The following is a 24,309-nucleotide window of genomic DNA, read 5'->3' as shown; positions in this document are numbered from 1 at the left end:
AGGTAGACCTACTGCAGACATATCAGCAATAATGGTTGCTAGAAGACAATAGGATATTATTTTCTGAATGCTGAGGGAAAATAAACATCATTTGATTCAGTATATGCATTCAACTATAATTCAAGAGAGAGAGAGAAACAAATGGTATAAACTAAGAAATGTAACCATTTATAGATTCTCATTGGTTCACAAAGAGCAGGTTGAATCTAGAGGGAAGAAGGGGTGAGCAAAAAATATGGAATACATAATCATTGAAAAAGATCCTGTGGCAAGCCTTTCATGGGCTTAAAAAGAAGCTAGAGCTCTATTCAGTGATAGGAGTGGGAGGATTTCAGAGTTTGAAGGAGGTGCTTGCAGTATTTGGTAGGAGCTTAATGATAACAATTATACTTGGATTTTGCTAAAGTTAAATATGTAAGTGTAACCACTAAATTAATAGAAATAGAGTGTGATTTCCAAATCAAGATAAGGGGGAAAATCAGAGAGCAAACAAAACTAAATCAATCCAACTGAAAGAACATAAGAATAAGTAAAGAAGCAAAGAAAGGCATTGTAAATAGAAAACACAAACTAAGATGATAGAAATAAAAACAGCTAAATCAGAAATGACAATGAATGAAAAGTGATTATAGTCATCTATTAAAGATCAGATGAAAATTGAAAATTCAAACATATAATGCTTATATAATGTTGACAGAGATAATCAGATTGCTGAATGATATGTACGGCATGATACTTTTTATGTAAAAATGTACAATACACAAAATAGCAGTGCATATTTTTAGGAGATACATAAAGAGGGAGTAAAGGAACAAACATATGAACAAGAAAACTACACATAAACCAAATTAAGAAATGTAGTTGGGTCTGGTCAGGAAAAGTAATGGAATGGAATTAAGAAGATGACTAGAATGTTTTAATTACATAAAAAGATTGGAGGCAATTATGGAAAATGTTAGTGTTTGTTAAATGTGGATGCTGAGTTCATGGATACTCAAGAGGCGGTAGAGAATGGTAGCTTGCACTGTGGGTTCTGGAGCCAGCCTTCCTGAACTCAAATCCTAAAGTCCTTTTACTTAATGAATGGTGGGACCTTGGGCAATTACTTCACTTCTTTGTATCTAAATCTCATCATTGTAAAATGAGGAAAAAGAAACAAACAAAAAACAAACAAACAAAAACCTTGTAGGGCTGTTGTAAAGGTTGAATGAATAAATGCTTTGCGTGGGAATTTCACAGTCCCTGGTTCATGGTTACACACTTGTTGAGGGCTATTGCTATCTCTCTATTTTTCACATGTTTGAAATATTTATTTCATGTTAAAAAGAGAATTCAAAGAAATGAGTTAATGAGCATGTACAATTATAATAAATCTGCAAATTGTAATCAAGATAATCTACACCGAAACTTAAAGTCACTGATCAGAATTCTTATATGACGCATCAAAAAGTTTCTAGAGCCTCAATGCAAAGTTAAAAGAGAAAATCTCATGAACATTCTATCTAATTTGGTTTCCCATTTATGACAATAAAGATGATCCACATGCAGAATGGGTTTTATGTGGATACTTGCAAAGAGCTTCACATTTATTCTCCTAACTTGTCATTTAGAAACAAAACACAGAAATTCTAAAATTAAGCCAGTTTTTTATAGAACAAACTGCAGGATTTTGAAGCATCACACAAAAAATGAATTTTTTTTCTGTAAAAGAAAATGAATTTTTGGTTCTGTAACACATAGGTAAAATTTAATGTATGCTTTAATGTTTATTTGTTTTTCCAAACGAACATATGACAATTTAAAATTTTATTTGTTGACAAATCATGCCTTTTGTTACTAGAATGTGTCATATACCTATGGGAAACCATTGACAATTTTAAAAATAAGTGATGGGTATTAAAGTCAAGCTGACCTCCTCTGCAAAGTTTGGGGGAATCATTAGCTATGGATAGATCAATCCCTGCGGTACTGAACCCTGAAGTATGCTTCTTGGCGTTGGCCAGGAGAGAGTCAGGCAGGCTTTTTTTTTTTTTTTTTGGACATGGGTGTTTGGAATTAGAGTGGCCACGCTTGTCTGAAACCACAGGTTCATATCTTTGTCCAGGGAATTTTTCATCTATGCGTTTGTAATGGCCCCTCATAATCAGTCACAGTGACAATTCCTTGTACCTGTTTCAGTTGCTTTCAAGTTGTCCCCAAGAGCCTCCAAATTGAATTTGAGGTATAGCGTGCAATCCATATTTACATCACAAGTATACCAACCACATTTGATAACTATTTCTACTTCTTTTTTGTGTATGGTTATATCAGGTAATAATTTAATTGCATTATTATGCCTTGTGTAATTATATTTTAAATGGAATTTTAGCAATCTTTATTAATATACGGTGGTGAGAGATGTAATCTCTCTAAAATCTATTAAAAATACTTTCTCCATTTTCAGTTTTACTTCATTGCAAACAACTTGTATCTATTTCTACTTGTGAGTCCCTTACGTTTCTGGGATCCTAAACTTCTAGCCACTGAATTGTTCAAAGCCGTCATTTTATATATGAAACCTGAAGCCTAGAGAGAGGAAACCAGCACGTTGAACAAATATGTGTTGGCTTCCTACGTTGTGTTGGTGGCACTATGCTAAATAAATACTGGGCATATTACGATGGCTAAAACTAACATGGCCTCACCCTCATGGGTGCTACAGTCTAGAGGAGGAAATAAATATTAAGGAAGTAAAGAAAAATAGATATCTAATTACAAATCGGGATATATGTTAGGAAGGGGGAAAACATAGTGTGTTGATAGAGAATCTGAATCTGAATATGAAGGCAGACTTAGATGGGGAGCCTAGACAAGACCTCTGTGGAGTGACATTTAAGCTAAAACTTGTATTTATCTTAGGACGAAATCAATCCAGGCAGAGGGAAATGCATGTGCAAAGATCCTTCGATCTGAAGAGAAAGGCGTGTGTGCCTAGCTAGAGCTTGGTGAGCCAGGGAGAGAGTAAATTGAGATGGTGATGGAATGGTAAACAAGGAGCCACATGGTGCAAAGCTCTCCAGGCCATGCTAAGGGTTTGACATTTTACTGTAAATGAAATGGAAGCTATTAAAGGGTTTAAGCAGGAGAGTGACATGATCCAATTTATGCTGTAAAATATTACCTCCACCGTAGTGTGGTTTGGAAGGGAAATAGGGTAAGAGTGTTAAGTGAGTGTTGGAGGAATCTAGCTGGGAGCTGTGATGGCCTCCACCAAGGTGGTGACGGTGGGGATGGAGAGTAGCCAGCTGCTGGGAACAGACCCCTGGCGCATACTTCCCATTGCACCATCCTGCCTGGCCTGAGCTTGCAGCAGAGTTGAAGCTGATTGATGTGCTGTTGGAGCTCTAAACTGCTTGTTTGCAGAAAGTATTATTACCTCTTCAACTCACTCTGATTGACTCTGCAGATTTTTCTTGGTGGATGCTATAAAAAAGATGACAGAAGATCACATTTTACAACAATGGCATTTTACCTGCAGATAATTTAGATTTGTGGTGTATGAGGGAATTCCCCAGGCTTGCCAATTTGGATGAAAAGATTTCCTCTGAGACACAGGACAGTTTTAGGACAAGTCCAACATCCTGCAGTTTCTCTGATGTCAGGGAACTGTCATGCCTGTGCTGTCCTGTTCATTTATTTCTGGTGCCAAAAGATGTGTCTATGAAAAAGAGGCCTTAAGACTAACTGAGAAGATTTTTTTCTATGCCAAGTGAGGATGCTGTTATTATAGAAGACTATTTGGATGAATGGAGATGTCTATAGTTTCCTCCCACTTTTGTACCGGGAGGCCAAAAGCTTTTAACTCCAGCTTAGTGTTTGCTGTTTATTCTAGGTCCCTTGCTTCATAGGTTTCTACCATTTTTGTGGGCTGATCACCATAAAGGAAGAAGAGAGAAGTATCAGCATGTTAGATTTCTTCAAGAAGCAACTGATGGTTAGCAATGAGAAGGTGTAAAGAGCAAAGAGTTCTGGCTTCAACACCTGGTTCTGGCATTTATTACCTCTGTGATTTAGAGCAAGTGACTTAACCTCTGTAAGCCTCAGTTTCCTAATCTATAAAAAAACGCCCAATGTCTGCCTTCAGTTATTTCTGTGACAATTTAAAGGGATAATCCACGTAAAGCACTTGGTATGTGGTATATACTTGACAAATGTTATCTGTGAATAAAACTCAGGAGAGGGCTTCCCTGGTGGCGCAGTGGTTGAGAGTCCGCCTGCCGATGCAGGGGACACGGGTTCGTGCCCCGGTCCGGGAAGATCCCACATGCCGTGGAGCGGCTGGGCCCGTGAGCCATGGCCGCTGAGCCTGCGCGTCCGGAGCCTGTGCTCCGCAACGGGAGAGGCCACAACAGTGAGAGGCCCACGTACCACAAAAAAACAAAAACTAAAACAAAAAAAAAACTCAGGAGAATTTGCCCATGGCTACTGCTCCTAACCATGAGTCTTCCAAACCACATAAATTCTATCAGAAAGTTAATCTACCCCACAAGCAAGGCCACTTGCTGGTTATAGAACATGCTACAATGTGTATTCTTTAAAAAACAATTAAAAAAAAATTTTATACTATTTTTAAAGGTTACTTTCTATTTACAGTTATTACAAAATATTAGCTCTATTCCCCGTGTTGTACAATATGTCCTTAAGTCTATCTTATACCCAGTAGTTTGTGCCTCCCATTCCACACCCCTATATTACCCCCCATCCCACTGGTGTAATGTGTATTCTTAATTCCTTAGAACAGCCTTCAGAAGCAGGTCCTAGTCATTCAAACAGTTTCACGAGAAGCAAAGTATACCTGTGTATAAAGAAATGAAATAGCTTTCTGGATACCACACAGCTCATTTGGGATAAAGCCAGGATACCTGTGAGAGGATGAAAAATGGTTTTCATTTAAAGGGGTGCAGCACAGAAGGATCATGATGTATTAAAGAGCCCCGACTCCAGGGATTGGAAGACATGCTTTCATGGGTTTCCCCTCTCTCTGGTGTTCTGCTTCTTCATCTGTAGAATTAGATCATCCTGAAGGGCTTTTCTGGTTCTAAAATCTTCAGATTCTAGGATTTTCAAGTGTGAAATACCTTGTGGTTTTCATCCTCCATAGCTCATTCATGAATTGCCTGGAAGACGAGGTCCATTTCTTGGATGACAGTCTGAGAAAAACCAAGGGGCTGTGACTCAGTGAGGTTGACCAGAATCAAACTCCCCTTCATGAACGGAAATCCTTAGAAAGGCAAAGAAGTCATTTGGCTTCCTAGGAATGCTCACATTAAGCTTTTTCCACCCTCATTTTCCATGATATTCTACACTGACACAGGGCTTTCTTAGAAGCCTAATGATAGACTTGGATTTAGGGAAGGAGAGGTCACACATTTTTTCCAGAGCTGAAGAGACTCTACACATCCTGTCATCTACCAGGTCCCACCAAGCATCAGTCCTCAGGCTGATGTCTTCTCTCCATCCTCATTGCCACTGCCTACCTAAGGCCTTATTATATGTCACAGCTTCCTATGTGGCTTCCACAACCACAGCACCACCCACCCTAAGTCATCCTTCTCTATTGTTCCCCAGTATGGCTTTCTAAAATACTGCCCTCATAATTTATCCCCAGGCTTAAAATCCTTCAGTTTCCCTATCGTCTGATGCAGTGGTCCCTAATGCTTCTCTTCTCTGAAGTGAGCGGGGCAAGACAAACTTTTGTCATGTGGGTATTTTAATTTTTGTGTGGGTTTAGTATTGGTCCTTTTTAAACATTTGAACTTTCATTTACAATATATGCATAATATATGGTATTTATAAATTACCTGCATGTAGTTTATAAATAATAAATACGCATACATGTGTTACCAAAATTCAGGTCTGCCTCCTTGCTGCTTGAAAGCCAATACGTGAGAGGCAAGGTTGGTGGAAAGGAAAGTTTGCTTTCTTTTTTTTTTAAATCTTATTTGTAAGTTTGGATTTTCTTTTTTTTTTTTAAATTTTATTGGAGTAGAGTTGATTTACAATGTGATGTTAGTTTCAGGTGTACAGCAAAGTGACTCAGTTATACATATACATATATCCGTTCTTTTTCAGATTCTTTCCCCATACAGGTTATTACAGAATATTGAGTGATATTCTGTGTTATACATTAGGTCCTTGTTGGTTATCTATCTTATAGTAGTTTGTGTATGTTAATACCAAGCTCCTGGTTTATCCCTCCCCGCAACGTTTCCCTTTCGGTAACCATAAGTTTGTTTGGAAAGTTTGCTTTATTTCAGAGGCTGGCAACTGGGGGAGAGGGCAGGCTCATGTCCAAAGGCGAACTGCCCCCTGACAATCAGTAGGCAAGAGCTTTTAAAGGGGAGATTCAGGGGTGTATGGGCAGAGGGAGGGAGCTACATGTAGAAAAGACACAGCTCTGACAATCGTCTTGAAGTTAGTCATGTGGTGGTCTGATCAGTGTCATCTTGATTGTTTTAAGTTCAGTTCCAGGGTTGGTTTGAGTTCAGTCCCAGGTGCCTTCAGTTCCAGGGTTGTTTTTTTCCCATTTCTTTGAGGCCAGTTCTCGGAATGGTGGCAGCTTATGTCATGGCTACAGTCTGGTCATCATGCAGTTAACTTGTTCCACCTGGTGGGAGTTTCAGTCTCTACAAAACAGCTCACAGGATATGGCTCAGAGTACTATCTGTAGCCCTTGAGGAGAAACTAAAAGTCCTTGACTTTATTTAATGACTAAGCTATTATTATTTGGTCTTGTTTGACTGCTTTTCCTTTGTTTCTGTATTTTCTCATTTCTCTGATTACATTTCTTCTTTGACTAAATTTTTCTACAGACAAGGCAGAGGACATGGGAGGGTGGGGTTCTGTCCTGGGAAGGCCTCAAGAGTGTCCTGCTCCATTTCATATGGAGGCTGTAGATTTAACAGATGGAGATGTATGCTCAAAAGAGTTTGGAGATCATTGGTTTAAAAGGTAAACTTTAGGGGCTTCCCTGGTGGCGCAGTGGTTGAGAGTCCACCTGCCGATGCAGGGGACACGGGTTTGTGCCCCAGTCCGGGAAGATCCCACATGCTGCGGAGTGGCTGGGCCCGTGAGCCATGGCCGCTGAGCCTGCGCGTCCGGAGCCTGTGCTCCGCAACGGGAGAGGCCACAACAGTGAGAGGCCCGTGTACCGCAAAAAAAAAAAAAAAAAAAAAAAAAAGGTAAACTTTATTAGCTTTGCTTAAAGAACCTCAAGTGTCCTGGGACCATATTTCCCTTCTGCTGTCACCTCCAGCCACTGCGTGCACCCTCTTATTTCCCCACACCCTGGCCATGCCAGTGTGCTTGCCCAGTCTCTGAACATGCTGTTTGTGTGCCCCATGGGGCTGCCCCTCCTGCTTATGCTGCTCAAAGCACAACTGCCCTGCCTGTGCAAGGCCAAGTCTAAAATGTTGCTTCATCTTTGAAGCCTTTCTTAACTGCTTCTTGTCCCAGAAGTCATCATCCCAGGTAAAGTTAGCACCCGTGCTCTGTGATTCCATGGCATTTTGTTTGTTCCTCTAGGAAAGCACTTTCCATGTTCACTGGGTATGGTTAGTTGTGTGTGCATCTCAGTGAGGAGGCCATGGGTGCCTTCAAGGCAGGAATTGCATCTTACTCAGCTTTGTACCCAGCACCTAGTACACGTTGGAAGTCAGTAAATGGTAGTTGAGTTATTTTAAATTTTCATGAGCATCTTTTTTTTTGGTTTGTTTTTTGGGTTTTTTTTTGCGGTACATGGGCCTCTCACTGTTGTGGCCTCACCCATTGCGGAGCACAGGCTCCGGACGCGCAGACTCAGCGGCCATGGCTCACGGGCCCAGCCGCTCCGCGGCATGTGGGATCTTCCCGGACCGGGACACGAACCCATGTCCCCTGCATTGGCAGGCGGGCTCGCAACCACGGCGCCACCAGGGAAGCCCCATGAGCATCTTATAGAGAGGAAGCTGGGAGGGAGGGGGTTAATGGTATGAGGAATAAAATTGGCTCAGCACAGAAACCCCATCCTGATGGGCATTTCCCTGCCCTGCTTCTCCCGCCTCCCCCAGCTCAGACTGGTTTAGTGAAGAGGATATTCTGGAAAAAGCGTGTCCTTCTTTCCTTTTAGCTTTGAGGCAGCATGAAGGTTAAGGATTGCCCGTCTCAAGGTCACTTGATTCCCGCTGAACAGGGCTTTGGAGACTGTTCAGTTTATGGAGAATGCCGCTGTGCTTGTCAACTGTGTTCAATGTGGAGGGGCTGAGTCGAGACTGAAAATGGAAAGAAAGGCACTGAAGGCTGGAGGCATGATATTCAAAGGCTATAAACATCTTTCTTACAAATGAGGAGCTCCTCTAAAAGTCACGGGTCACAGTGGAAAATCCCAGATATAACTTATCTCCTTTCTATCCACATACACATACCTCTCACCTACCCGGTGCCTGGCACTGTGCTACGTACTGGGACAGGGTCATGAATCATTTAAGGTCCTTGCCCTTGAGGAGCTGTACCTAGTTCAGCAGAGACAGATCATATGCAAACAGCTGTAACAGTGTAGGGAGTCCTCTCCTAGCCTGTGCCTGAGGGAGCTGTGCAGAGGGAGTGATTAATTTAGCCTCAGGGTGTTAGGGAAGGCCCCGTGGAAGACAGCTGAACCTGGAAGACTGAGGAGGAATTCTGGGCAGAGAGAAGGCAGGGCATGGGATATGCGTTTCAGGCAGAGGGAACTACATCGGCAAGGGTCTAGAGCAAGAGATGGCCAGCTTTTTCTGGAAAGGGCCTGTTAGTAAATATTTCAGGCTTTTCAGGCTGTAGGGTCTCCATTGCAACTACTCATCTCTGTTGTTGTAGCACAAAAGTAGCCAGGGGCAAATGTGTGAATGAAGGCGCACAGGCTGTGTTCCAATAAAACTTTATTTACAGAATTGGCAGCGACAGGACTGTAGTTTGCCAACTCCTGGTCGAGAGGAGGATCTTCAGAGAGCCTCTCGTCTGCTGGTTCCCAGTCTTTTCAAGCATTAGGATTACTTTGCATCTGCTAGTCCCTGTTTCCGATGCTCTTAGCTATTACTCCACGGCTCTTCATCAGGTCTTGGTGAAGTCCACTTCTAACCACGCTGTTCACAACACATCCATCCCCTGGACCCTCCATCCTTTTTCATCGCTTTCATTTTCATCATGGCACCTATACGAAAACTCTTATGTATGAACTGTTTGTTTACTTCTTGTCTTTCCTGCTGGAATGTAAGCTTCATGGCTTGTTCTCTGTTGTATTCAGTGCTGTGCTGGATCCTGGAGCCTGGGATGCTCATTTCTTCTGCTCCAGCTCTGCATCCACTGAGGTCAAATGATAGTTTTAAATCAGCCATGATGGGAAGATTTACCCTGTGGAAATCAGTCCCATGGAAATCAGGTTTGGGGCATTTTTTAAAAAAGAGCTGTTTTATGAGCATATCACTGGTTCTCCCCTCTACCTAGAATACCCACCAGAAAGTCTGGTGCTCGGTAAATACTTGATTTTTTAATAAAACGTGCTACCAGTATCTGCTGATTGAGAAAATAGATCTCCGCTTATAGATGCAGAATCCTTTTGCCATTATTAGTGCTTCACAGGGATTTCCATGTCCCTTAGATGGGTAACTGCTGAGGGCACCATCACCTTCACTTGACCTATGGGAAGACTGAGGACTCACGACAGGACGTGGTAATCATTTTTTTTTTTTTTTTGCCGGTACGCGCGGGCCTCTCACTGTTGTGGCCTCTCCTGTTGCGGAGCACGGGCTCTGGACGCGCAGGCTCAGCGGCCATGGCTCACGGGACCAGCCGCTCCGCGGCATGTGGGATCTTCCCGGACCGGGGCACGAACCCGTGTCCCCTGCATCGGCAGGTGGACTCTCAACCACTGCGCCACCAGGGAAGCCCAGGACGTGGTAATCTTTACCCCATAGAGCAGACAGATTCTGCTAGGCCATGATGTCACATCTCCGCCTTATTCGCTACAGTCCCCCGAGTGAATGTGGGGTCTCAGGTCTGTGTCTCTTTTACTAAACAACAAGTATTTTTAATGAATTCCCCCAGTTTAGTGTGATTGTCATTTCTGCAGAGTGTTCAAAAGTCCAGATAAGTTCTATCCTCTTTCACCTGTGTTACTGTATCCTTTTCCCATTTGTCTGGGGCTTTGATTTATGGTATGTAAATGTGCCCTAGTCTATACCCTTTAGCTGTGATTATCATAAATATATCTGTTGATGAACAGTCTCCTACCCTGACAATCTAATTTTAAATCTGCAGTGGTATGAAGCCCAGAAGCACTTGACAAGAATCACAGTTTAACAGCCTCTTCGATCTCCGTTCCTTTAAGTGGGCAACATTAAACCTTGATACCAAGGGTCTGGTTTGTAAGCTCACAGAAACTGATTAAAAAGCCCCATCAAATTACTACACAATGCATGCTTAACTTTTACAAAGTACTCTCCATTTCCAGGATGCCTGCTAAACAGTCTTTTCAATTCCCTGTCCTAAGCACACACTAAGAAACAGAAACGTGAACTTGTATTTAACGGCCATCTGGCTTATCTCAAAGCTTTCCAGGACCTCAGGGCTAGAAAGAACCTTGCATTGCCATGCAGAATGCCTTTGCTTTCAGAGATATCTGTGTCCTTCATAGCTGTCCTGACCTGTAGTTTTTTCCGCTTCTCTCTGTTTGCTTCTGTCCAGTGATGGAGAACTCACTCTTTCCTTAGGCAGCCTGTTTTCTTTTTGAATACAGTTTACAGAAAGTTCATTTTTACCTGCCTCCCTGTAGCGTTCAGCCATCGGCCCTAGTTCTATCCCTGTGGAGCTACTAGAACAAATTGGCCTCTTCTTGCTTCTGTCTCCTCTTCTGTCTTCTTACTTCTAATCTCAAGAAAGTGGGGACAGCTCTCACGTCCCCTGCATCCTCCTTTCTCCAGGCTGCATATCGACTGTCCGTTCAGCCATTCTTCCTATGACAGTCCTTTGTACCACCCTCTTTATTTTGCTCCTCTTCCTCTGGACATGTTCCAGTTTTGCCGGTGTCTTTCTTAAAGTGACTGAACAGTGCTGGCGAACAGCTGGGACCATAGAATGTTACGCTAGACTGCCTCTTCACTTACTAGTCCCGTAAGCTATAGGGTAAGTGATGTAGCTTCTCTGAATCTCGATAATCTCACCTGACAAATGAGGAAAAGTACCTTACACATTAAGTTGTTGTGAATACCAGATACGACTGTAGTGAAATCATTGGGGGAGTGCCTGATACAAAGTAGATGGGTTCATAATACAGCCATTGTTATTATAATAAATACTATTAATTCTCTGGATATAGCTCATAATAAAGTTTGGATCATATATATATATATATATATTTTTTTTTTTTTTTTTTTTTTTTTTTTTTGCGGTACACGGGCGTCTCACTGCTGTGGCCTCTCCCATTGCGGAGCACAGGCTCCGGACGCGCAGGCTCAGCGGCCATGGCTCACGGGCCCAGCTGCTCCGTGGCATGTGGGATCTTCCTGGACCGGGCCACGAACCCGTGTCCCCTGCATTGGCAGGGGGACTCTCAACCACTGCGCCACCAGGAAAGCCCTATATTTTTCATTTTAGATTGGAGTTTACATGGGGGCACTTTCTGTAAGTTTAGGTGCAAATGTTGAATAGGCTGGCCCTAGATAAACACAGTGCAATTGTAGTATCTCATATATATATGCATGTGTATAAAATATGTCGATATAAATACATATTTCTTGCACGGTTTCCTAGGACTCCTTTCCTTTGTCACTCCACTTCAGTAACTGATGCACAGCTAGGTGCTCCTGCCTCTCCTTGTCATGTCTTCTCTAGCTTCTTGCCCCCCGGTCCTGCAGCTTGCACAAGATATACACAGATTATGTCTTGGCCGCTCTTTGGGAAGGAAAGGACAGTGTTCATTCAGTATATCAGAGACGAGTCTTTTCCTAACTCATCCGTGTGTTGGCTGGATGACCTTGGACAAGACATTTTCCCTCTGAGGCTCAGTTTTTCTTTTTTATCTTTGAACTTGATGAAGGAAGGTATTTTGATGCAGGAAGGTATTGGATTCTGAGTTCCTTTCCAATTCTAAAATTCACTCTGTTTTCTACAATCTAGTATTCATTTTGAGATGTGTGATTAGGCTTCCTTGGCTCTGTCTGTGTTCTGGTTTCCAGCGTGTACCTAGGTAAGCACTACACTTTAAGGCAGTACACTTTAAGGCAGCAGGAATGTCTAGGTAATTCCTTCAGGTCTCAGCTTTTCTGAGTGGCTTTGAAGTCAAACCTTCTGCGGAAATTGCCACGTCATCCTGAAGGGAAGCGGTGCTGAACGTGAGTTCCTATGCTTTACCTTCTCTCTCACCAACCTCTTTGAAGGTAAAATTTCTTACTTGCTTTTGTGGCTCTAATTATTATTTTTAATCAACTTTTTATTTGAAAATGGTTTTACATTTACAGAAAAGTGAAGCCTACACCCAGTTTCCCATATGAACATCTTACATTCGTTTGGTATGTTTGTGACAATTAGTGAATCAGTATTGATAACCTTATGAATAACTAAAGTCCATACTTTATTCAGATGTCCTCAGCTTTTTACCTCATGTCCTTTTTCAGTTTCAGGGGCCCATCTAAGGTACATTACATTTAGTTGTCTTATCTCCTTAGGCTCCTCTTGGCTATGACATTTTCTCAGGATTTTTTTGAATTTTTGACAGTTTCGAGGGGTACTAGTCAGTTGTTTTGTAGAATGTTCTATAGTTGAGATTTGTTTGATGTTTTTCTGATGATTAGACTGGGGTTATGGGTTTTGGGGAGGAAGATCACAGAGGTAAAGTGTCATTCTCATTACAGCATATCAAAGATATCAAGGCTATCAGCATGATTTATGACTGTGGACCTTAACCTTGACCCCCGGCTCAGGTAGCATTTTTCTTATCAGGTTTCTGCACTGTGAAGTTACTCTCCACCCCTGTACCCCCTTTTCATATTCTCTTAGGAAGGATGTCACTATGTACAACCACTGCTAGATCTTATTCACCTAACTGTCCAAGGTGGGTATTTCTGATGGCTGTTGTCTTTTCTTCCACCAGAATTCTCCTATTTTGTTGACATCTCCTAGGGCTTTATCATCTAAATCCAGCCAGCGTTAAGGAAGAGAAAATGTGGAGGATAATGTTTGCTTTTAAAAGCCTTGGCCTGAAAATGGCACACATCACTTCCACTTAACATTCCATATGACACTCATTCATCTGCCAAACCTAACTGCAAGGGAGGCTAGGACATATGGTCTAGCTGGGTGCCCAGGAAAAAGAGGAAATGGATTTTAGAGAAAATCTAGCAGTATTTGCTCTACTACTTTAGAGTACAGAAGGGAACAAACTAAACCAATGTCTTACCATCATCAAATAATATAGCCATTGCCTCATAAAAAAATGAAAAAATAATGGAAAAACATAATCTTCGAATCAAGGAGAGTCATATAAATTGAAAATAAAATTAGCTTAATAAAAAACTTACTCTGTTGGCCATATTTTTCTTACTTCACTGTTTACCTGTGAACATTTGTTGAGAATAGGCACTTACCTGTGTGTCAGCATTTGCAAAACTCTGCTGTAAATTATGCCTATACCAGATTCTGCATCATTCCCAAAGTCTGCCATGCTGTTTTCTCCTTCATCCATTGTTTTTCTGGAATGGCCTTCCTCTGGTTTCTTTGCCTATGAAAATGCTATTCACTCCTCAAGTGACAGGTGAGGTGCCTTCATCTAACTTCGAGACAGAATTAGTCCCTTTGCTCCTTGTGACATCACGTCACTTTACTTCCATTCATCATTTAACAGCTATCTCCCACTATGTATACATATGTTTCATGCATTAGACTGGGTGCTCCCTGAGGACAGCACAGGTTTTATTAATCTGTTAGATGCCTAAGCATGGTCTGAAAAATAAAAAGCGTGTTTTGTTGAATGCACTCAGGATGCTAGATATCCCAGAAAGTGGTCTCATTTTTTTTAAACCCCTTTCTTTAAAATACAACAAAACATTTTTTTCCCCCCAATTATAAAAGTGATCCTCCCTTATGATAGACAAGCCTTCCTGGTGGAGGTGATCTTGAGCTGAGCCTGGAAAGGCTGATAGGATTTGATAATAATAAAGGTATAGTCCTGTCAGGCAGGCTATACTGCTTTCCATGACACATCCTAGGTTCAGGGCGTTCGTTTAATAGATGGTCAGGGCTCCTTTGAAACAGCTATAGTGTAAAACATTCACTTTCATAGATCATCACATAATTAAAACTCAGACTCTGAGCTTGTTCTGCACTGCGCTTGGGTGGTGGGGCTTGGTGAACAGCCGTATGCTCATTATCTTGAACAGGAGTTACCAACCTGAATTCCCAGGGTCCCAACAGGGGGATAGCTTCACCGTAGCAAAAGGAGTGTTTAATTACAGCTACAGAAAGTGGAGCGTGAAAAAAAAACCAAACAATCATTTTCAGGCTTTAATGATTCAGCTGCCATGCATCTCATTACCTATCAAAACATGACTTCTTAAAGTGACCTTATCAAGTTTATTAGAGATAAAGTATGAATTATATGACAGTTGTTCCTTTCCTTCCTTCTATCCTTTGCTATCCTCTACTCTTAATCTTTTGGTTACTTTAGTGACTTTACAAGCTCAATATTTTACTAAAACATGAATCAGCAAAGTCTATTTGTAAAATACTTCCTTTGGTTTACTTACACTGTTTCCTCAATTTTCAGGGTTGAAAAATTAGACCTTAATTAGGATTTATATTTTTATGGTTTTTTTATTTCATATTATCACATTTATTTATTCATCTGAAATTCTAAATTATTATAGTTAGCGTAGAAATTATTTTTTCCCATTACACAGATAGGAAAACAGCCTCAGATACTAAGTGACTTGCTCAGGACCCCACAGCAACTGTGGTTCAAAGCTGGGTCTCCTGATTGCACATCTAGAGCTGAACGTACCACATTAGCATCTGCCTGTCAACCACTTAGCCTTGTGGCAGAGGCTCACACATTCTTTTATTTCTCCTAATTATAAAAGTGACCCACACTTATGATAGCCAAGTCTTCCTGAGAAGATGATCTGGAACTAAGCCTGGGAAGGTTGGTAGGGCTTAACAGATGGTAGGGGTACAGGATATTTTTTTGCAGTGTGGTTAACTAGCTACATGCTTCTCTGACATGTCCCTTGGGGGTCAGGGGCATGGAGACAACACATTGAGAATGAATCCATGCCTTGATTTCTGGCACTACTTAGAGGAGAAGATTCTCAGATCAAAGAGACTTTAAGTCAAAGGTGCTCAAATTATAAATACACTGAATTTATGTAACCACAGTAATAATACATAGTTATCAATCAGAATGCCTAATTTCCAGTTTAGTTCTTTTTTTAATACCCTACTTCCTCATTACCAGTTTTCTTGGCAACTTTTCTTCTTCTTAGGACTGCTTTGAAGAAGACATGTTTATATAGGCATTGCCTCAAACTCCCAAGTATGTGTGATCTAGTCATATGTGCAAAAGACATATGTCATAGGGAGCAGATCCATTCCCAAAGAGTTTATTGCATTGAATCCTTATCTAGAACTCTTATCTAGATGCAAACATCAATAAGTGTGTTTAGTTTAACACACCGTACTTAGCATATTGCCTGCCCAATAAAAGAGGTTCTGAGTAAATATTGATTTAATAAATTGGTGAAGGAATGACACTGTCAGTTGAAATTCATTGATTGTCCTTTTGAGGATAACACATAGCTACTTCACCAGTCATATGATTTCTATCCTTGCCTCAATTTTTATCACCAGAAGCAGCATTTTTCTTTTTCTACTAATTTTTATGAAATAGGGCTATAAATGTGCTAGAGTAGTCTAATTTTTGCCCAAAACTGAAGTAGAGACAAAGATGGTGGTGATGTATCGGTCAGAATGGCCATCATCAAAAAATCTACAAACAATAAATGCTGGAGAGGGTGTGGAGAAAAGGGAACCCTCTTGCACTGTTGGTGGGAATGTAAATTGATACAGCCACTATGGAGAACAGTATGGAGGTTCCTTAAAAAACTAAAAATAGAACTACCATGCGACCCAGCAATCCCACTACTGGGCATATACCCTGAGAAAACTATAATTCAAAAAGAGTCATGTAACACAATGTTCATTGCAGCACTATTTACAATAGCCAGGACATGGAAGCAACCTAAGTGTCCATCAACAGATGAATGGATAAAGAAGATGTGGCACATATATACAATGGAATATTACTCAGCCATAAAAAGAAACAAAATTGAGTTATTTGGAGTGAGGTGGATGGACCTAGAGTCTGTCATACAGAGTGAAGTAAGTCAGAAAGAGAAAAACGAATACCGTATGCTACCATATATATATATGGAATCTAAAAAAAAAAAAAAAAAAGGTTCTGAAGAATCTAGGGGCAGGACAGAAATAAAGACGCAGACGTAGAGAATGGACTTGAGGACACCGGGAGGGGGAAGGGTAAGCTGGGGCGAAGTGAGAGAGTAGCATGGACATATATACACTACCAAATGGAAAGTAGATAGTGGGAAGCAGCCGCATGGCACAGGGAGATCAGCTCGATGCTTTGTGACCACCTAGAGGGATGGGATAGGGAGGGTGGGAGGGAGACGCAAGAGGGAGGAGATATGGGGATATATGTATATGTATGGCTGATTCACTTTGTTATAAAGCAGAAAGTAACACACCATTGTAAAGCAATTATACTCCAATAAAGATGTTAAAAAAAAAAAAGAATGGTGGTAATTCTGTAGAAAATAGATTGTTGCTGGCAGCTAGTACCACAGTGAGAAAGCTTTAAATATTTATGTTAGCTGCTATACAAAAATTCAAATGTGGTATACAAAGATCAGTTTGATGGTATTAGTGTGTAGGGTGTTTTTAAAAGCTGAAGACCACTTCTGGTTTGAAATACAGAAATATGCATGGCTTGATCTTTTTGCGTGTGCTGGAAAAATGACTTTTGTAGTATTGGGGCTCACTCGGATGAAGTATTTACTGAAGGTGAAATCTGTTTCTACATACTTTCCAGTGACATCTCATGGCCATGGGGGTTTGGCTTTTTCCTGTGGTTCTCAACCAAGCCTGAATTTGATCAGAATTTCAAAACCCAGGAAACATAGATAGAGAGTTGTCATTCAGCAGAAATAGAAGTCTTCCCGGAATTGACTGTGACTGCTGAAAGCTTAGCAATTACATTGGCTGTTTGGTCTGAACAGTGATTCTGGAATGGGACCACAAACTTAGCGGCATCTTGCAGGCAGACACTAGATGCAGGAGGGAGAGACATAATTCATTTTTTAGCACACCTCTGTATTTTCTAATCATAATTAGCTGTTACTCATTTACATTTGGTTTACTGTTGCAGAGATTTATTGATCTGCCTCTAGAAAGAAAAAAAAGTACAGATATGTTACTAAAATGCCTTCTTTTCAAATAGTTATTTCAATATTTAAACCATTGACATTTATGCATTTACTTCAGGAACGTTTTTGACAATTTGCAAGTGTGTATTAAAAAAAATTTCAATAATCATTTCATTTTGTTCTGCAGAACCCCAGCTGAAAGGAATTGTGACAAGGTTATTCAGCCAGCAGGGATATTTCCTGCAGATGCACCCAGATGGTACCATTGATGGGACCAAGGACGAAAACAGTGACTACAGTAAGGCATATTAGCTTCTTGCAATCTAATTACAATCAAATGTATGGCCCAGTGTATCTTAGACTTAAAGCATGGCCAGGCTACCTTTGGAACTATTGAACTACTAGTAAGCTGGTGTCTTTTCCTTTATCCTTCTTGCTATGATTCCCTATAGCCAGGAGACCGTAAGGGACAGAGATTATGTACTCAATAAGAAGGTAGGAGGCTTGAAGGAGTTCTGACTGGTCAGTGGACAAGAATTTCCTCTCATCCCACTGTTTGTAGTCAGGATGATGTTAAGTATTCATAGAAGCAAGGCAGACCTTCCAGCACAAAATGGTATTTTAATCCTGGAACCAAACAGTAAACATGTTATAGTAATTGTTAGAACATCATTTCTGCAAGACCAAAGTTACTTCTCAAGGTAAACATTGAATATATACATATTTATATTACATGTTGTTTTATTTTGATTGAAGACAAAATTATTGATTTAAAAAGGAAAATATGTTAAAATATTATGATAACAGATAATGAAGACTGGTAGAACTGCAATTTTGTTTATAGTTTTTTGAGATAAAATGCAAACATTAAAAGATTATTGATAATATCCCTGGAAATAATGTTTAAGTAATTTAACTATATAGGTGACAAGTTTGATAACTAAACAAATCATCAAGGTCTGAGAGAGTATATTTGCATTTCAGAAGAATTTTGATTGCAAGCCTCAGAGCCAAGAATGATCACTTTCATCATATCTTTCAGTTTCTGAATAATCGTGTACAGATACCTGGGGGGAAATTTGTGTTATTCTAAAATTATACAGGGCATCATATTGTTTCCCAAAGTTTGTCTGTATTCCCTGCTAGATCTTTAGTACTAGTCACATAGTAAATGCTCATTAAATCTATATCCAATTGAGTTGTCTTCTGATGGAGGTGATTTTGTGGTTAGACTGACATTCTACCCAATTGCATAAGATAATCTAAGAAGTCTGATATTTTACGGTGAACTATCTTTTAAATTAAAAATAAAGATCTCAGGAAAGATCTACAATCCCTAGAGTGTGAAAATGCTCTTGTCCACCCCTTCTAAATTATTCTTTGTTCACTTAATGTTACACATTACAAAATATGAATTACAATAAAGATCTTATTATAAAGAATTTCATCCCATTTTCTGCCAAGTAGGTGATTAGTTTATTGTGGTTTGCATTGTTGCTTTATGTTTGTGGGAATGCATTCTTTAAATGATTTAAGGTTTAACTGAGTACAGAAGAATGAGGATGCTTTCCTCTCCATGTAGAATTTTCATTATTGCATGTGAACTTGAATTCAGATTTAGTGAAGCTACAAGTATAGGTGAAAAGAATCAAGGATGTGGCTTAGCTGTGTCACCCGTACTATCTCTGGGGTATCCCTTTTTCTGGTTTCTTTTTCTATAAAATGATGTGGCTGGAGATGATAATATTAATATCCGTTGTCAGACAGAACCATCCACCCAACTTAAAAAAAAGATTGAAAAATTATAAGTTGGTGAACATAGATTCAGTCCTCAAGTGAGCCAAATAGCCGTAGCCACAGGATACAGCTGTTACCTAGACAGCTGTTCTGTGGATCTGTGACGTTTATCACGGGGCAGTGGCAGAGAGGTGAGGGTGAAAGCGTGGGGTCAACCAACAAAATACCTTCCTTCAATGTTTTTAGAAAAATAATTGAAAGTGCTTTCTCTGCAGATGCTGGGTCAATGGCTAATATAGATCTACAACCACATATAAATATACACACATATGCATAATATATATACATATATATAGAGGCATTACGCATAACACACATACTGAGGGTGCTACATTTTGTCAGAAACTTTTAGAAACTGTCTGAACTCACAACTTTAAAATATCTTATTTTTTATTAAGACAAACTACTGCATACATTTATTGATATGTTGGTATTAAAAGGAGTTCAAATATACAAAATAATAAGACTTAGATAAATTCATCTGGATACCCAACCCCTGGCTTAAAATTTAGTTAAAAACGTCAATACATTTGAAACCCTTGTGTGCTCTTTCTGGTGGAGTCCTGCTTTTCCCTTCAGTACCAGACATAACAACTATCTTGAATTTGACACTTTTTATTTCTGTGCAGTTTTATAAATACATTTTTTCATATATACATATATATGCATATACTTACATCCGTCATAACATCATTTTGCATGTTTTTAAACTTTTTATAAGAGGAACATTACTATATATAACTTTTATGTATTTTTCTTCCCCAGTATTTTGGTTGTGAGATGCATAAATGGTGATATATTTGCTTTATATTATTCATTTTCATTTTTGTAAAGTATCCCATTGCATGAACATACCCAAATATATTTATCCATTCTCTTTTGGGTGGATAATTATCATTTCTATTTTAAGGCAATTACAAATAGTGCTGCCAAAATATTTCTTGTACGTGTTGAAGAGGCCTTCGCTGACCATCCTTAATAAAACTAAACATTTCACCTTGACCTATTCTGATACCCTAGTATTTTTTTTCTAGTCATAGCTCCTATGATGACCTGATATGCATATTGTTGCAGTTTATTTGTTTATTTTTGATCTTCCTAGCAGGAGAATGTTTCATGAGTGAAGAGATTTTGTTTTGATCTTTGATGCATCTTTATTATTTTTTTTCACATCTTTGTTGGAGTATAAATGCTTTACAATGTTGTGTTAGTTTCTGCTATACAACAAAGTGAATCAGCTATATGTATACATATATCCCCATATCTCCTCCCTCTTGTGTCTCCCTCCCACCCTCCCTATCCCACCCCTCTAGGTCATCACAGAGCCTCAAGCTGATCTCCCTGTGCTATGCAGCAGCTTCCCACTAGCCATCCATTATACATTTGTGTCTTTAGAACCTAGAATGATCATTAGTACATAGTAAGCACTCAACAAAAATCAAAATGAATGAATGAATGTGTCCTTGTGCATGTGTAAAAGTTTCTCTAGATCATTGGCTAAATATTCTATCCACCTAAATATTTTTAACATTTCCTGTTGAAATAATGTTAGACTTCAGAAAAATTACAAAATAATACAGGAAATTTCTGTGTACTCTTCACCCAGCTTCCCCTAATGGGTACCACTTTTATGTAACAACAGTACAATTATCAAAGCCAGGAAATTAACCTTGGTACAATACTATAAATTGAGCTATAGACTTTATTCAGGTTTTGCCAGTTTTTTGACTAATGTACTTTCTTCTGATCCCCCCACACATATTTTAATTAAAAATATCCCATGAAAACAAATAATTTTTATTTTTACATTTTCTGAGTGTGGATTGAGATAAAAATATCAGAGAAGGATTTAAATTCTACTCATGTTTTTTAATAGAAAATTATAAACCTCTAAGTTGTTAAAATGCCTTTTCTTTCTCTACTTTGTGTGGGCAGGAGTAAAAGCATTTGATTGTTTGGAAAAAAAATCTTGTTACTATGAGCATCTGTCAGAAGTGTGCTGTTTGGTTCAGTAGACATCATTAGGTCCAGCCAACCTTACCATAGTATCTTGGATTGAATTGATAGGACACCTGTTCTTTTGTTCATGAAGAAAAGACTAATTACATGTAATTGAGTACAAAACCAAATGGGTTTGTCAGCAGCAACAGATACAAATCTCTGCAAGTGTAATGATACCAAAGATGCAAAACAGTGTTGGAACACTGACACAAAAAAGACAACAGCAGTTTGGAGAGTATTAATAGGAACATTTTACATAAAATTAGAAAGGTAATTATTCTGCTCCACCAGTTTCCATAGGAGAAGATACATTTGAAGAGGTCAAACATGCTGGGGTGAAAACAATTAAGATATGCAAATGCATTGTTGCCTTTTTCTCTGAACAAAAATATTAACAGCCATTTCACTGTGGCATGAGCTGCCTGACAAATGAATACAATGGTGAAACTGAAGATATTCAAGCAGGTGCTGCACTGGTACTTGTAGAGCGTTTATGAAAAAACCCCTTCAGTGTGGGAGGGGAAGAACATGGTGGTGGTTGAGATAGTTTCAGAACTCAGTGACTTTTAAGGTCTCCTTCAGTCTTGAGATTCATTTAAAAATTATTTTGAATAGATAAGTATATGGTACAGAATTGTAAAGGCACAAAAAAGGATATACAGTTGAAAAAGAACAAAACAGTTCTTGACAGCCAAGAGCTGGCTCGGCACTACCAGCAGGACAAATGTGAACAGTTTCACAGGACACCAAATCAGGCAAGGCCACCGTGACCATGATGGATCAGGACAAAAACAAGACCACTCTGTAATCATATCTGAATGCAGACAAAAACAAGAAAGTTGTCCAAACTACAAAATGATCAAATATTGCTGTACCCTGCTTCATCACCAGGAACAGGATGTTGCTCTGTTCTTCTTGCCTTCTAGATAAGAATTATTAAGATAGCCAAGTATAGAATTACACCTGCATCCAAAGAGCATTCAACTTGGAATAAATCTGCTTTCTTTGAGCCCCCTTAAAAATCACTTAACATGAGACTGAATCCTGGAAGTCCTTTCTTACACCTTACTAAGACACCCCAGTTCTGCCATGGTGTATATTTTTCCTCCTCGCTGAGAGTCAGTGAACCCAACTTTGTTCAACCACAGATGTGTGGATGTGTTTCTTTGACTAGAAGACGTTAACATAGTCAAAAGCAATTTTCTGTCCCTCCCCTCTCTGCCACCTGGCCACATTTCTTCGTATTCTTCCAGATGCAGTCTGTGCATTAACAACATACACAATATTATATATCTGTATATGTCTCTCCCTCTCTCTCTCTCTCTCTCTCTATCTTTCTAATCTTGTTCAGTACTTTTTCTTAACTTAAAATGTTGTATTTACAAGACTTTTCCATGTTAGGACATATTTAAATGGGATATTTTATTTAACCTAGTTTCCTCTTGAAGGACATTTCAGTTCTTTCTAATATTTTGCTGATACACACTATTCTATAAACAATATCCTTGTACAGAAGTCATTCTGCGTGTGTGCAACTATATTTAGAGGATGGATACTTAGAAGAGGAATTGTTGGGTCAAGGTTTTATGCTTTTATATTTTTGAAAGAGAGCTATTTCCTCTCCACCATACAAATTTACACTTAGAGTGACTAGTCGTTTCCTTATCTTCTAGTCAACACAATGTGTTATCAGACTTTTGGTTCTTTGCTACCTAAAAACATAAACTTTAAGTTTTCTTATTATGAGTTAGGTTGAGCACTTGTTCATATAGTTTATGAGCCACCTGCACTTCTTTTCCTATAAAATGTCTGTTTATATTTGTTTCTATTAAGTGTCTGTTTTATCATTTGCAAGAAATCTGTTTATATTTTAAAAATCAGCTCACTGTTATGTGAGTTTCAAATATCTTTACTCATTTTGTTGTTTGCCTCTGAATTTTTTTGCAATGCCTTATTTTATTTTAAATACGCTTTTATGCCCTCAGCTTTTCTTTCCTATTTAGAAGTGTACTCATTCCAAGATTATAAAAAAAACCTCCCACGTTTTAGTAAGGAATTGTTTCATTTTTATACTTCATATTTAATTAATCTAGAATTTTATTTCTTGACTTTTGACTGTAGACCTCTAATATTTTGTGTTCCTAACTACCAGTTTTAAGTACAAATACAGTTTCTTCAGATTTTATGAATGTATTAAATTCTCCATGAGTTCAGCATTAAAAATATATATTTCAACAAGGCCTATATCTGAGTTTCAGAAATCCAATTGGAAATTTAAAAATTGAGTCATCCAGCTATGTTTTCTATACAATACCAGACATATGATGTTTTGATACCACCAATCACAAGTATATAGACACAGCCAAAGCCAACAGAAGCTCTGTATTGCTAAACGATGAACAAAAACATGATCCAAATGGTTAGTTGGAGAAAATCATTAAGGACATAAGGGATGCTGCAAAGAATTATAAAGATGCTCAGTCTTCCTAACAAGGGGCCTTTGTTAGGTGAAAGAGATGACATGGAGTTCATCTCTTTCACCTACTCAGATGTACACATTATAGTAGTCATGGGTGAGCGAGGGCCACGCCATATCCAATTATAGGGATATTATTTTCTTCTAGTGTCTTCTATACTTTAAGAATATATCACAATTTGTATGCGTGAAGTCATACCTACAAGTTGGATGAAAAGAAAAAGAAATGCGTGCGTTATCCTGCTGATTTTCTTTAAGCAAGCTTATTTATATAATCTTGAGCAATACTTTGGTACATGTAATGTTGTTACCCTTACAGTGGCATGCCTTTTCAAAACAAAATTAATATTCAGCCTTAGCTTGTGAATGCAGTCACCTCACTTGATTTTTTTAAAATAAAGAAAAAAATATTGCCTTTTGACTTTCATAGCTAGAAGAAAAGTAATGGATACTTGTTAGAAATTTGTTTTTGTTGATTGTGTTTCAATTTTAAAGATTGTTCCTTCAAATAATATTTATGGAAAGCTTGAACAAGAACCAATTATTTCCTTGAAT

At 39.1% G+C, this 24,309-nt stretch overlaps 1 protein-coding gene across 15 annotated transcripts in view; it reads left to right on the top strand.

Annotated features, from left to right (window-relative positions):
• FGF12 (fibroblast growth factor 12) overlaps positions 1-24,309 on the top strand; it is a 600,565-nt gene that overhangs the window by 389,864 nt on the left and 186,392 nt on the right. For all 15 annotated transcript variants that reach the window (XM_079922232.1, XM_079922228.1, XM_079922237.1 and 12 more), the window contains one exon: positions 17,668-17,778. In XM_079922232.1, the coding sequence (XP_079778358.1) occupies positions 17,668-17,778 (111 nt within the window). The remainder of the gene's footprint in view (positions 1-17,667; positions 17,779-24,309) is intronic.

Source organism: Stenella coeruleoalba (genome assembly GCF_951394435.1).
Source record: "Stenella coeruleoalba genome assembly, chromosome: 5".
NCBI lineage: Eukaryota > Metazoa > Chordata > Mammalia > Artiodactyla > Delphinidae > Stenella > Stenella coeruleoalba.
The sequence above is the reverse complement of the archived record's forward strand: the minus strand, read 5'-3'. Positions and strand labels throughout refer to the sequence as shown.